At 36.4% G+C, this 13141-nt stretch overlaps 1 protein-coding gene across 3 annotated transcripts in view; it reads left to right on the top strand.

The window, feature by feature from the left end:
* Positions 1-13141, top strand: part of TARBP1 (TAR (HIV-1) RNA binding protein 1) — a 35717-nt gene that overhangs the window by 935 nt on the left and 21641 nt on the right. For 2 of the 3 annotated variants that reach the window (XM_051614220.1, XM_051614218.1), the window contains exons 2-13: positions 72-169; positions 835-904; positions 1740-1888; positions 3014-3066; positions 4849-4946; positions 6138-6273; positions 7276-7372; positions 7934-8023; positions 8596-8734; positions 9212-9308; positions 9597-9772; positions 12934-13031. In XM_051614220.1, the coding sequence (XP_051470180.1) occupies positions 72-169; positions 835-904; positions 1740-1888; positions 3014-3066; positions 4849-4946; positions 6138-6273; positions 7276-7372; positions 7934-8023; positions 8596-8734; positions 9212-9308; positions 9597-9772; positions 12934-13031 (1301 nt within the window). The remainder of the gene's footprint in view (positions 1-71; positions 170-834; positions 905-1739; positions 1889-3013; positions 3067-4848; positions 4947-6137; positions 6274-7275; positions 7373-7933; positions 8024-8595; positions 8735-9211; positions 9309-9596; positions 9773-12933; positions 13032-13141) is intronic. The other variant, XM_051614219.1, reaches the window with a different exon arrangement.

Genomic DNA, 13141 nt, shown 5'->3' on the forward strand with positions numbered 1-13141 from the left:
GGGGGTGCGGGGCGGGGAGAGCGGCTCCCCCGGCCCGGACGGCCAGGAGAAACCTGTGCTTTTCTTGTTAGAACCAAGTCTGTTTTGGTGGTCTGCCGAGAAGAACGAGGAGCTCTTGGAGTTCTGGGAAACTTACATTTTGATAATGGAAACTTTGGAAGGAAACCAGGTAGGAGCACCGTAAAATCCACCGGTCACAGTTAGGTGGGATACCTTCCTGCCGGCACACGTAGGTATTTTTATTGGGTAAAATGCTTCCAGCTTTGGTGGTGGCGGATGTCTAAGCATTAGCAGGGATATTTCTGTTTCTGGTTTCAAATACTTAAATCACAGTACGTGTAATTCGTTTGGAGTCAGTGCAGAGCTCCGTCTTTCCTGGTTAAAGCCAGAGATTGAAATAAGAAAGAAAATCCTGGATTGTATCCTATTGCAAGACTATGGGTAACCTGGTTCTTAGTGAAACTCAGGCTGTTGCACTTAATAATCTCTTTCCCATAGAAGGGTTTACACATATTTACCAAATTTTAGTTTTGGAGATTTGTGCTGTTTTACTATAATTTTGATGAATAGAATTTTTGGTTGTTAGGAAGTATTGTTTGTGTGATACAGTAGCCTGGAAGTACCAGTGTTTCTCCAGTGCTAAACTATAACTGCATGTTACGTGCCAGATGGCAGGAGTAGCTGCACAGGTGTTACAGGTTTCTTTAAATGCAATTATATTGTCAATTACTATATTGATGCTATTGATAGTAAATTCTAGCCCACGAGAAGGAGCCAGTTCTTGGGTTTGAGATGTAAACTGACTACTTTCATCACATCCTATTTACATTTCAGATCCATGTCATAAAGCCGGTATTACCAAAACTGAACAGTTTATATGAACATGCTATATCCGGGGACAAAGGTAAGATACAGCTTTTTCTGAAACATCTCCTAAATATTAGGCAGTTAAGTCACACTTCTTTTTTTTTCCCTGCTGTTTTAGTAGCAGCTTTTTTATGTTTTGTTTCTCAGATTATCTTTTCTGGGTGACTGTTCAGTTTTTGTTGGTCTGCTGTATGCAAGGTTTGCTCAGCAAACATACACAGGCAGTGCCCTTCTCAGAGAAGAAGAAATCCTAGTACATGTTATCTTTAATTCTGTAAGCAAACCCAAGTATCCCTTTTCCATTACATTTTGCTTTTCTTCAGCTAATGCGAAAATAAAACAATGCCAGAGATTTTTAGGGTGGGTCATGTGAGACAAGTCACCTGCACAACTCTGTAAAAGGGAGAAAAAAAAAAAATCTCAACTCGTTGGAAGCAGGGAGAGAAGAAATAAATAGAGTGCTGAGACAGCATGTTGAAGGATGCAATGTTATTTTTTGTAAAGTAAAATGGAGCACATCTAATTAGGTAGTGCAAGATGTTAGAGATTTTTAAAGTGTTGCAGGTGAACACAGTGTCAGTATGCAGAGAGTTTCAGGGAAGAGGCTTTGTTTTTTGCACTTGTTAGTAATTTTAATTTTTAACTACTAAAATTTAGAACATAACTTTTGAAAGCCATGTTAACTTATTTATTTTTCTGTGTTGGAGATTTAGTCGAGTATTTTTATAAATCTGAGAGCTATAATCGTGTATTTGAAGTGTCCTGTGAATTGATGATGATGATGATATCCAGACTGTTGGTATGTTTTGTTAGTATATTACTGGGTCACTGTGATTTCTGTGTCAGTTTAGAAGAATTTGCTTTTTTAACAGGTTGTTGGTTGCTTCACCCATCATGGCACATGTGCATTTATAAACGAATGTTTGAGAGTGAGAATAAAACACTGACAAAGGAAGGTGTTCTTCATTTTCTGGAACTTTATGAAACAAAGCACCTTCCAAATTCACTTGGTTTTTCAGAGGTAAGGGTGTTACAGTTACTTGCCAGAACTAACAGATGTTTTAATTTGTGGCATATCTTAAGACTGTTTGCCTCTACAGTGTTATCATTTGATATGTTCTGTAAAATTACCCTCTTATTAGCTGTGCAAGTAATAGCAGTATTTGTAAGTGGTGTCAAATAAATAATTACTTGAAAAGTGGCCAGGCTAGAAGGGATACATTTTTGAGTGCATTCAATCATTCCTGTATTTCCAAGTAATGTTCTCTAATTAAAGTTGGCTGCCAATGTGTGAGATTTGTTACCAGAAGTTAAATTCTCAAAGGAGTGATTGATGCTTCAGATTTTCAGAGCCCCCTGAACTGTTCCAAAACTAATAATTAATATTAAGTGATTGAAAAGAGTCTTGGATAAACCTGGTCAACAGACTTCAAGTATGTGCATATTGCTTGCTGCTTAATGATGGATTTTGAAGATCCATTACTAAATAACCCTGTGGGGAGGTGAATGTCTCTTATTATCAGGATATTGGTGTATCCCATGAAAAAACACACTTAAAATATTCTACATATGGGAAGAAATATTGTAAGTTTAAAGTTCTTAATTTTTTTGTTAGTAATGTGCAGGTTTACTCCCCAGGCAGCTTACACCTTAGTAAGGGATGATCTATGCTATACTACACTACTCTTTCTTCCTTTTCTCCTTCACAGAAGAAGTGTTACCCTCAGAGGTTTTGCATTGCTGATTTAGACAAATTGAGTCAGCCTCTTGGTGACTAACTTGAAATCCAGTTAACCTTAAAACACTCTCTAGATCTTTCTTCTTGTGTTGGCCCCTAGTCTTAATTTTATTTCATGATTAAATAACTTTTCCCAGTCTGTTTCCCAAAATAATTTATTTGCCTGCACCTCTCACAATGCTCTGTGAAGCGTACCAAATGAAAAACTTGCTTTGCTTGTTTATTCTCCAGCTCCCCCTTCTCTTTGGTTTCTTCCTCATTTTTCTCCTACTATTTAATAATAGCAAGAGTATTCTCTAATTTCTTAGTCTGTCCCTTTGAAGTCTGGTGAAGTAAGTCTAGTTATCCTCTATGTAACGGTGTCTTGGAAGTGTACGTTTAGATATCGTTCTTGTTTCCGTTGATCAGTTTGTGATTGGACCATTAATGGATGCCCTCTCAGAAAGTTCCCTCTATAGCAGGTAAGCCACCAATTATTTTTTTAAAATGTGTTGATTATGGGAAATGTTGTTTAATAATACTGCTTCAAATAGGTGGGTAAAATCTTGAATAAAGGAATGCACATTAATAAATGATGTTGCTAAACTTGCTGACAGGTAAAGAATTTTTCAGGAAAGGTGGGTGGCTGTGTGTACGATGAAGTAGGTTCAATTTTATCTTAGGACTCCTCAAGGAGGCAACACAGGGATGCCTCAAGGTCCTATTTTATACCTGGTGTTGAAATATTTGTAAATTAAGTGGAATATGATTAATGAATAACTTAGTGAATTTTTTTTTTTTCTTATTTTATTTCCACACCAAAAGGACTATTATAACTGTTGCCAATTCATAACTGACTGGTATTTTTTCAACAGTGCTTGATTATCTTTTGGGAAATTAATACATCTTCACAGGAGACTATTTGTGGTCAGCAGATGACAGTGGCCTCCCTGATTGTAAATATGTAAAGAACAGATAAAAGTTTAAGGCATTGCAAGCTGTGTGTTAGTGCACTCGTGGCATTCAGTCCTTTGTGCTAGTTGCATGGAGAGTACTGAGAAAGGGGAATAAAGTGCTGAATGCTCTTCATGCACTCAGCATTATGGCAGATGCAGTGTCTTGGGTGATTCAGCTAGCAATCTGAAACTCAGTTCAGAATGATGTTGAAGGAGTCTTCACAAGCTGACCTTGGCAAGCAGCTAGAGAAGTTGACACTGTCTCTTTATGCACTTCTTGGGGGGGGGGGAAATGTGACTGTTGCTTATTTATACTGGTGCTAAGTTTGGATTGGGTGATTCTGGATAAAGTGTAGTCAAAATAAGTAATCTCATTTAAACATGACAAATGTTTAAATTTGGGCTTTTTCAGCAGTTAGGTGTTCTTATCTCAGCTGGCTGCATTAGGCTTTCCACGGGCATACATGGGTAGGAAGTTAGAAGTTAAAGCAAGTGCTCAGTGTTTCAGTGTGTATGTTAGAGCTGTGTTGGATTGATGTTTCATAATCTTCTCTTCTAGCTTCTGTATTTCTGGTGAAACTTGTTGGCATATGGAGAGGAGGGTGCATGTTTGGCTATACCAAGAACATGCAGAGTTATTACAGTTGTTGTCAAGCTGTATGAGAGAAAACTGTAAAATCTCATGACTGTCTAATGCTAATCCTTGATAGCCAGGATCTTGAGATTTCTGTTGCTCATATGGAGCATTTCTTGCATCTTTACTTCAGACCTTCTCTGCTTGTCGGTGTTTTGTTTATACTGGCTTTATAACCTGTTCCAGGGAGAAATCTTTGCTCCCTAGCACACTGGTGTAAGTAATTTGTCTTCATTGTTATGCAGATCAGACTGGTCACATCTCCACTGGATACCACTGATCTTGTGCCATAGGCCTTGGCAGCCTGTTCCCTGAGGCCCGTGTCACTCTGTAGGAGCAGGGTTGAACTGACAGTGCCATGTCTTACTGTGGGCTCAATGTAAGATGCTGTCAGTCCTGAGTAACTTAACATGAGGCTGCACGTGAATGCCAGTTTGTGCCACCACCATGTCCTTAGGTGGCCAGGAAGAGTCCCTGCTGTTATGACCATCCCCATCTTCTGTGTGTTTGCTGGTTACTGCTGGAATTATGGGCTAAGTGGAGGATGCACCATCTCTGGCCTGTTGAAGCAGTCCTTGCAGAGACCTAACCACGGAAGTGCACTTTGTTTTTGTTAGGGGCAATCCTACATGTTAACGTGCCAGTTGTGTGTTTGATGTTTTAAAACCCAACAGGATACCAGGCCAGTTAATGGGAGCCTGTCCTCCTTTGGGAATGAGGCTACAGAAGTTTTTGGCTACATATCTCATGCTTCTTCCAGAGAAAGAAAAAGGTATGTTTCAATTTTGCAGTTATCTTTTTTTAAAATAAAGAAACCAAATAAAACCTGTGGAGCCAATTTCCACGTCTTATGTAAGCTTTTACCACTATTTTTTTTACATTACTTGAGAGAAAAAAGGAGTAGTTCTCCTTGTGGCAGTGGAGTTGCCAGAGAAGAGAGGTCTTCAGAGGTTTTGAGGGATTCTGCACTACGAAACTACAAAATTGTTTTATGGGCAGACTTATTTTTTTTTATTAAACAAACCAAACACCTAAGTTCTCAAGGTCAACAGTATTTACAGGTTCCTTTTTCTTTATTTGTAAATGTAGATAACACTGTGCTGAGCAAAAATCTTTATAAGTTGTTTTTTTTATTGTTATGGGAGTTTTGGGGTGGTTTCAGCGTGTGTTGTGGTTTTTTTTTGTTTGGGTTTGTTCTGGATTTTTAAACCTATCTTCCAGACTTTTTTAGTCACAACCTGTGTAGTTGGGCATTCCAAAGAGCCAGTCCAAGTGCTAAAGCAGAAGCTGAAAAAGGAAAGACTTCTATGATTGTTCCAAATTGTGGTGATGATGTAGGCCAAAATTTAATATCTGGTCTAATTGGCTTAAATAAGAGTATAATCAGCTCTGTTCAGTACCCTGTATCTACAGGTACCTATTCTGGTAGGAAACACCAATTCTGCCATGTCTTAGATGCCCTGTTTCTCTGCCCTGCCCAAGGCCTATATTTTATCACAGAATGGAGGGTCTGTAATTAACAACCCTGAAACAGGGTGACCTGCTTCTACAAATTGCAGCTATGATGTCTTTTTGAGTCTTCCTTTGACCGTGCCACCATCCATCAAACAGGTTGAATCGCTGTATATTTTGTTGTGCCATCACAAGGACTGAGTAGCAGCTTTAAAAGGCATTGTCAAGTACTCAAAACAGTAGGAGTTAAAATTTCATTACTCAACATGGTCATTAGTGCAGATGACCAAAGCCAAATTATGTTTATTTTTTGTTATCTCCTTATCATATTGCCTTACTGACAGTCTTATTTGGAATGTACTTTTTAATTGAAATAATTAGGAAATTATTCTGTTGTCTTTAATTTACCTTTTAGAAATTATCATAACCCTCCCCTGCTGGGGTCTGTGTCATTTAAATGCACTGGAGAACAAGAAATCACTCTGGATTGTTTGTTTTCTTCACTTTTAAGGTAGTTTCCTGTTAAAATTTATTCAGAAGATGACAAGTAGGCATTGGTGTGCTGTTCCCATTTTGTTTCTTTCTATGGCTCTGGCATATATCCCTGCATGTAAAGTACTGGGCACTGAAGGACTTCATGCTTTAAGGTAAAATGGACATGGCATTGTCTTCTTACAGACTTCTTTTAAAGAAATGTGCTGAACGTCTGGAGAGCCAGGATTTAATTCATACTTGTTACTTCTGAGAGGATGTGGTGGTTGTATGTGGGAATGGAAGGCTCTCTCCTTTATGTCCAATTCACAGAAGAAAACCATTTAAGAACCAATGTATTTATATCTCCATGTGACTTACAAAATGATTGCTTTGCATTTCAGTCCTGTGTCATCAATTCTTTTTTGGCATAATTTTTCCCTGGTCTTCCATACTTCATAACTGTTACATACCAAACTTCTTCCTTTTCTTCTAATTACATTACGAGCTTATTTAATGACAGTTGGGAGGGACAGTCCACAAAACTGAAAATGGGAAGACTTGTGAATAAAAGGCTAGCTAAAAGTTCTTGATATGTATAACGTCCTTAATTGCACTTCATGTTTCTTAGGTGTCTTACTTTCACTTTCCAGAGCCACAAAAATCAGTAATTATTCCAGTTTAATCAAATTTGAGCTTTGAAATAAAATCTTACTGGTGGCTGGAGTATTGGATAAAAATAATTAAAAAAATAAGTCAAAGACACCTCTGCTGATAAGAATTTTGAAGGTCTCCTTCAGTTTTTTGCTAGATTGAGGATTTGATGGCAAACATTTCTATATTTGTTACAGGTAGAAATGCAAATGTTATCTGTTTGAATGGAGGCTATCATGGTGATTGTTACTTTAGTTGGCTTTGTTTGCTCCCCCCCATGCTTTTTATCTTGTCAGGTATATGCTTATCCAAGTTTCAGTACCAGTTTTTGAAAGTACATACAGTGGTAGTCTTGCTTCTGGATTGTGTAATGTCTGATCGGGTACTGATTGCGTAACAGTCAGTAGAATATGCTTGTTCGATAGAATCCAGTGGTATGAAAATGGTTAATAATTAGCAAATACATGAAAATATTAAAACTTCCTAAGTGTGTTTTGTGGAGCACCCATTTTTCCTCTTTGCAGAGATGTCCTCCAGTGTACTATGATTACACATCAGATTTTGTTGCGTGGGGCTGCTCAGTGCTATCTTCTTCAAGCAGCTATGCATTTGACAGATGTGGTAAGTTTGCTTTTGGTTGAGGGTTTGTTTTTTGGGGGTTTTTTGTGGGTTTTTTTAAGTTTTCTGGTGTAGTAGAACTACACTAATACTTTTACTGGGTAATCAGTATTCAAAAAATTGCTAAATAGAATACAGAACAACAGATTTTGCTGGATTTGCAGTTTTTTAAGTGACTAAATAAACTGTACTATGTAAGTATCAGTATGCTTTTGTTAACTTCTGGTTTTAAGATAATGTACTTTTTTCATTATCTTATTTTAGTTGATGTTTTCTTGTATGGCTGTCATGCAGTAGTTATGCAATAGTATCCTATTGTCATGTCCACTGTTTAAATTCGGAATCTAAATGGACTTTTCTGAAATACCAAAGAGAGCAAAAGTATTCTAAATACCAGAATGCTAAAACCACTATTAATGTTGTAATAGCAAGACCTTAATTATTCGTAGTCAAAGTATTTGTGGTTTTGGTTGTCTTATATCATGCTTGCTTTCTAGATGAGTAGTATTATCTGTTGTATATTGTGTTGGAAACTCTTGTATCTCAATCTTGTATATTCTTCAGGAGAAAGTGTCTCTCACTGAGGTTTCAAGCTTTCTTCTGTCCCTTAGACCAGAGGAGTCCCTAAGGAGAGATACTATGTTATGGAAGGAGGTGAGGATTGAAGCTGGTTTTATGTTCACGTTACATTGTATAATAATAATAATAATATAATAATAATTTTATTTGTAGGATATACTAGAGCCAGCTGAATATATAGTTGTAACTTCCATTAGTTGTACAGCAATACGATGATAAGTGATTTTTTGCATAGTGTCGTCTTGTTATGTATGCTGCACTTTGCATCCTATTCTGTTCTTTTTTGGCATAAAAGTTGGCTTTTTTTAGATAAATACACAGCTCTCACTAGGTAACACTTGGCTGTGGGAAGCCTTTTTGAGATAGGAGAATTCTACCGTTGATTATTTGCAAGCGTTGTTTTTTTCTTACATTGGTACCAATAATATTTTGTTGGGTATTCTGAATTACTCTCTGGAACAACCTTTTTCATTATTAACTAGAGGGGAATAGTCTGTTAAACCTCAGGGTAGATACAGTTAATACCTCTTATGATGTCCCTTTGCTTATGTTACAGCTTGTATTTAGTAGTACTGTAGTGTACTGTTCTTTTGGTAATGTCAGGACAGAGCTGGCAGGTATGGTCAGATAGTAACATTTTAATTTAGCTTTGCAGTTGGTTGCAAGTGAATGATGTATGCTTCAGAAAGTCAATAACCTCTGATTTTGAACATCAAGAAACATCATCATTATGTCAGTACGTACGCAGTCTTGTGGGAGAGTACCTTAAGACACCAGCATCTGAAAGTAAGTTAAATCTTTATTATGATGAAGATTTTGAAGATAATTTTTAAAATTATAAAAATTCTTTGCATTTTAAGAGCTCCTTCCTTACATTATACCTATTTGAATTGCACCTAATTTGTGGAAATCATGATTCTTAAGTTTGGAGTTTTATTTTCTAATTCCAGTTTTCCTTCATGAAATACAGTTCTGCAGTCTATTGGGAGCTTCTGCATCATATATGCTACTACATAAGATAACACATTGCCTAAAATTGATTTCAGCATAGAGGCTAAGCCTCTTTGAGGCATAAAGGAAGAGCAGTTTGTGTTTGTATCTCAGTAATAGAATTTTAAAAAATTGTAGTAGTATTCTTGTTAGCATTAATTTTTGTATATACTACTAACTTATTTCAGTAAGTCATAAAACCAAAGGTTGTAAAAATCAATATGAAGTTATTCTTTTTTAACAATATGGAAACCTTAAAATATCTTTAATTAGGAGAAAATTGTTTTATGCCTGACTGGTTTGAAGCTAAGCTTGTCGCAACAATGATTCTATTGGCTGCAGATGTGGAGCAGATGAGGAATAAATACAGGTAAGTATGAAATACCTTGTTTTTCCATTTCTCTTTTTCAACCCCTCTGCTCCTGAAGGTAGAAGCCTTACCACGTTGGGAAGTGGTCCATTTTTCTCTGTAGACTTTTGGTTAGCCTGGCAATTCCTTAGACCTTGTGCAACTGTTGCTACAAACATACTGGGTAACATTTCTAAACGTACTGAAGTGACTTGGAAACATGTTTACTATTTATTTCCATAAGTGACTACAGCACTTGAGGCAGATCCCAAGAAGAAGACTTTCTTTTTAATTTTTGTTTTTGTGTAGTGAAAAAAGCAACATAGAATGGATTGAACTAGAGACTTTCTTGAACCCTCTTCTGGATGTCTTGATGAAACTTGGCAGTAATGCTTACATACCAACACTGAAAACAGATAAAAGCCTACAGCTTCTCTTGAAGTTATTGCAGACCCGTTCGTTAAAATGTTCCAATACACAAGATGGTTAGTGATATCTTCAGTATACTGTGTCTTATATTAATTATAGTCTAATAAAAACTAAGGTACCTAAAGTTTTATGGCTATATTGTCAAACTATTACTAGCCTAGAAGTCATAAATGTGAAAGTTCACTATCTAGCATATCTGTTACAAAATTGAGCTGTGGGTCCAGTCTTACAGGAGCTCTCCTCAAGGAATCCTGGAGACTGGGAACAGAGAATGTGGAAGATCTCTGAGAAAATGATTAATACCCATCAGGATTGGTTTAGCAGTTGGCTAAAATTTGGAGAGTGTCTGTATTACAAATATTTATAGGCCTATTCTTTGCCAATATATGTATTCTGTAAATCGTTTAGCCATTTCAAAAAGAAGTTTGTACAGAAAGTCAGCCTAACCTGCTTAGTTACCCCAGCTTCAGCCAGAGCCTTCCCAGAGTACATCAAGTGATCCTGCTGTAGATACACTGTTTTCTGAGTTGGCTGGTAGATACTTTTGTTTCAACTAACACTGTTTAGACTGCAAAATATAGGATACCTCAGATTATTTCACAGTATTTGGCTTTATTTCAGTAGGCATGCTTGACTGACTTCCCTCAATTTGCCGTTAGTTAAAACACAGGCAGAGAGGAGCTGCCCACTTAAGCACAGACCTGATGGTCTGTCTGGGAGTTTTGGTCCCCCACATAATCAGCATTTTAACTTTTAGACCTTACAGGAGAGTCTGAACAAAATCTATGGAGTCCTTACTACCTTTATTAGAACTTTGTCAATTTATAACCAGAACAGATGAATAATTTTTAAAATATTTTTTAATATTTTTTTTCTGGACAGCAAGTTTAAAAATTGCATTATTTTTGTGAATTAGGATGCTGAACTGGAACAAGAGGGATCTTGGCATCTGGTTTCTGGTTCCTAGCTTTTTTTTGAGATTTTTTCATTATCTTTGTAACAGAAAATAATAGAGTCTTTTTGGACCAGGAGCCACAGCATTAGGCTCTTATATAAAAAAAACTTATTTCAGGTTCTGTATCCAGGTTTCATAAAGGTACTTAAATGTGGTCTTGAGGTAAATGCTTAACCTAATCTAAAATGTACTTTATACAGCTACCCCTGTCTTGAATTTTAGCTCTTTGACTGAAATACTGAACATTGTTAAAATTCACATTGTGGAGTCTCTGTCTGCTGGAGTGGATTTTTTCAGGTGAAACTAAACAGGAAGGTGTGCCCCAGCTGCCAGTGTGCATTCAGTCCACAGCATGATGGTAGAGCAAGCCTGATGCAGAACCCTCCAAAACGCATGCGAGCGCATGTTAGGTTTTTAGTATCAAATGTGAATTATTTCATTATGTGGCACTCTGCTTGCTAATGTAGATGTATAATCGATTGCTCCTGTGTTGGAAGTTTGGATACCTGAATTAACATGTGAAGTTCCACTGTCACAGAGTTCTGCAGGCATGGCAGGGCTGAGCATCACAGGGTCTTCGTCCTTCTGAACACCCCTGTAGGTACTCCAGAACAGCTCAGCAGCAGCAGAGTCTTCCAAGAGGCCTTCAGAATTGGACTTGTAATACTGTCTTTTTCTGTGAAGCAAGGATTACTTATTATTTCCTGCAGTGTTTTTGTGCTTCTTCCTCCTGCATGAGAGAGCCAAGTAGTAAATGTTGTTTCCACAGCTGTGAATTGGCTGTGCTGAGTGAAGAGCAATGTTATAAAATACAGGGGATTTGTTTCTGTGTTGACTGAACAGGAGGAGAAAAGTCCTGTCTGTCAAATGGAAAATGGTAAAATGGTAGGAAAGAATAAAGGAATGTAAATCTTGCAAAACAAAAATTATAACAATTGGGAAGAATTTTATTTAAGAATCCTTTAATGGAGATAGAAATGTCTACAATGCATGCTGAAGGCTGCAGCATTTTTCTACAGATTCTGTCTCTACTGTTGTTAGACTTAACTATTTTAAACATTAAGTTTTTGCCAGTTATTTTTTCAACAGTGTTACATTGCCCTGGGTAGTGAATTGGATTGTACTGTCGTATGTGTTTATATAAAGAATTTCTAGATGTTTTAGTGTTTTGAAACTTACAATGAAATGTAAAATAATCTGACAAAGTTAAACTATTCTAAACAAATTAAGCATTAGAAATGCAGTCCAATAAGCCATTTTAATAGAGAACATTGAAAGTAAGTGCATCGTAGATTTGAAATGTCTGGAAATTTCATCCCTTTTTATATCTCTACCTTTTGAAGGTCTGCCATTTCATAATCATTTAGCTACATGAAATGTTACTTAGGATCAACTTCAGAAAAAAACCCAGCAGATACAACCTCTGGGTAATGCTTCTAAATATGGAAACTAATGACTGATACTTTTAGAACAAGATGGTCATGCCGGGTGTTTTAATTCAATTTTCATATTGGTATGTTAAATCTTTGGCTTTCTGCTAGCCCTTACCCTTGAAGTACAGATTGAAGTGTGCCTGTGGTTAAATGTTTCACCAGTGATTGAATTCCTCTTTCTAATAAACTTGTATCTTTTAGTTTGTGACATGCTATAATATCCTTTGTAGCCTAGCCTTTTCATAGAGGAAGTATCACATTTTGTGTTACAATCTTGCATTTTCATTTACAGTGTTAAGCCAGGAAGCTACTAAACTGAAATCTTGTAAGATTAGTCTATATTATCCAAAGCTCAGTTATTAGTAAACAGAAAAAAAAAACAAAAAAACACCAAACCAAAAAAAGTTTTTACTTTTGTATATATTAGAAATAACTCCCTTTTTATCACATACAATAATTGTTGGGTATGGGAACTTTTTCTTTATTAAATGGCAAGTTCATTAATAAGCTGTCTTTGCAGAGGGTTGGGAATAACACAAGTGTACATTAAAAGTTGGAAAATTATGCTTTGGATTTCTGATTTTATGTGGGTTTTGGTTCATAATTTATGATAGAGCTCAGGAAATAGTATCATCAGGAAATGATAGCATTTGATTTTTTCGGCCCTATGGCTTATATTGCTAAAGAATAGAGACCTGTTTTAAGGTAGTCTTAAGTATTTGAATATTTATTGCTGTATGACTCTGTAACTTTATTATATCTGCATCATATAAATTTCTTAAGGAAAGTGTATTTCTGCATGTTAATACTTTTTTTCCTTTTCACACAGATGGGGTATTGTTTTTTGTTTGGAAATCTCTAACAACACCTGTGGAGAGTATTCTTGAATTTATTCTCCGACGGCTTACTACAAATGAGTTAAGCACTGTAAGTAATGAGACATGCTTTGGGGTTTTCCATGTTAATTTGATTTACGAGTATTCTTAGCTGTTATATAAAATCTATTTAAACACCTAGAAAATTAATTTGCATAGAAA

This window comes from Apus apus, chromosome 3 (assembly GCF_020740795.1).
Source record: "Apus apus isolate bApuApu2 chromosome 3, bApuApu2.pri.cur, whole genome shotgun sequence".
NCBI classification, from domain to species: domain Eukaryota; kingdom Metazoa; phylum Chordata; class Aves; order Apodiformes; family Apodidae; genus Apus; species Apus apus.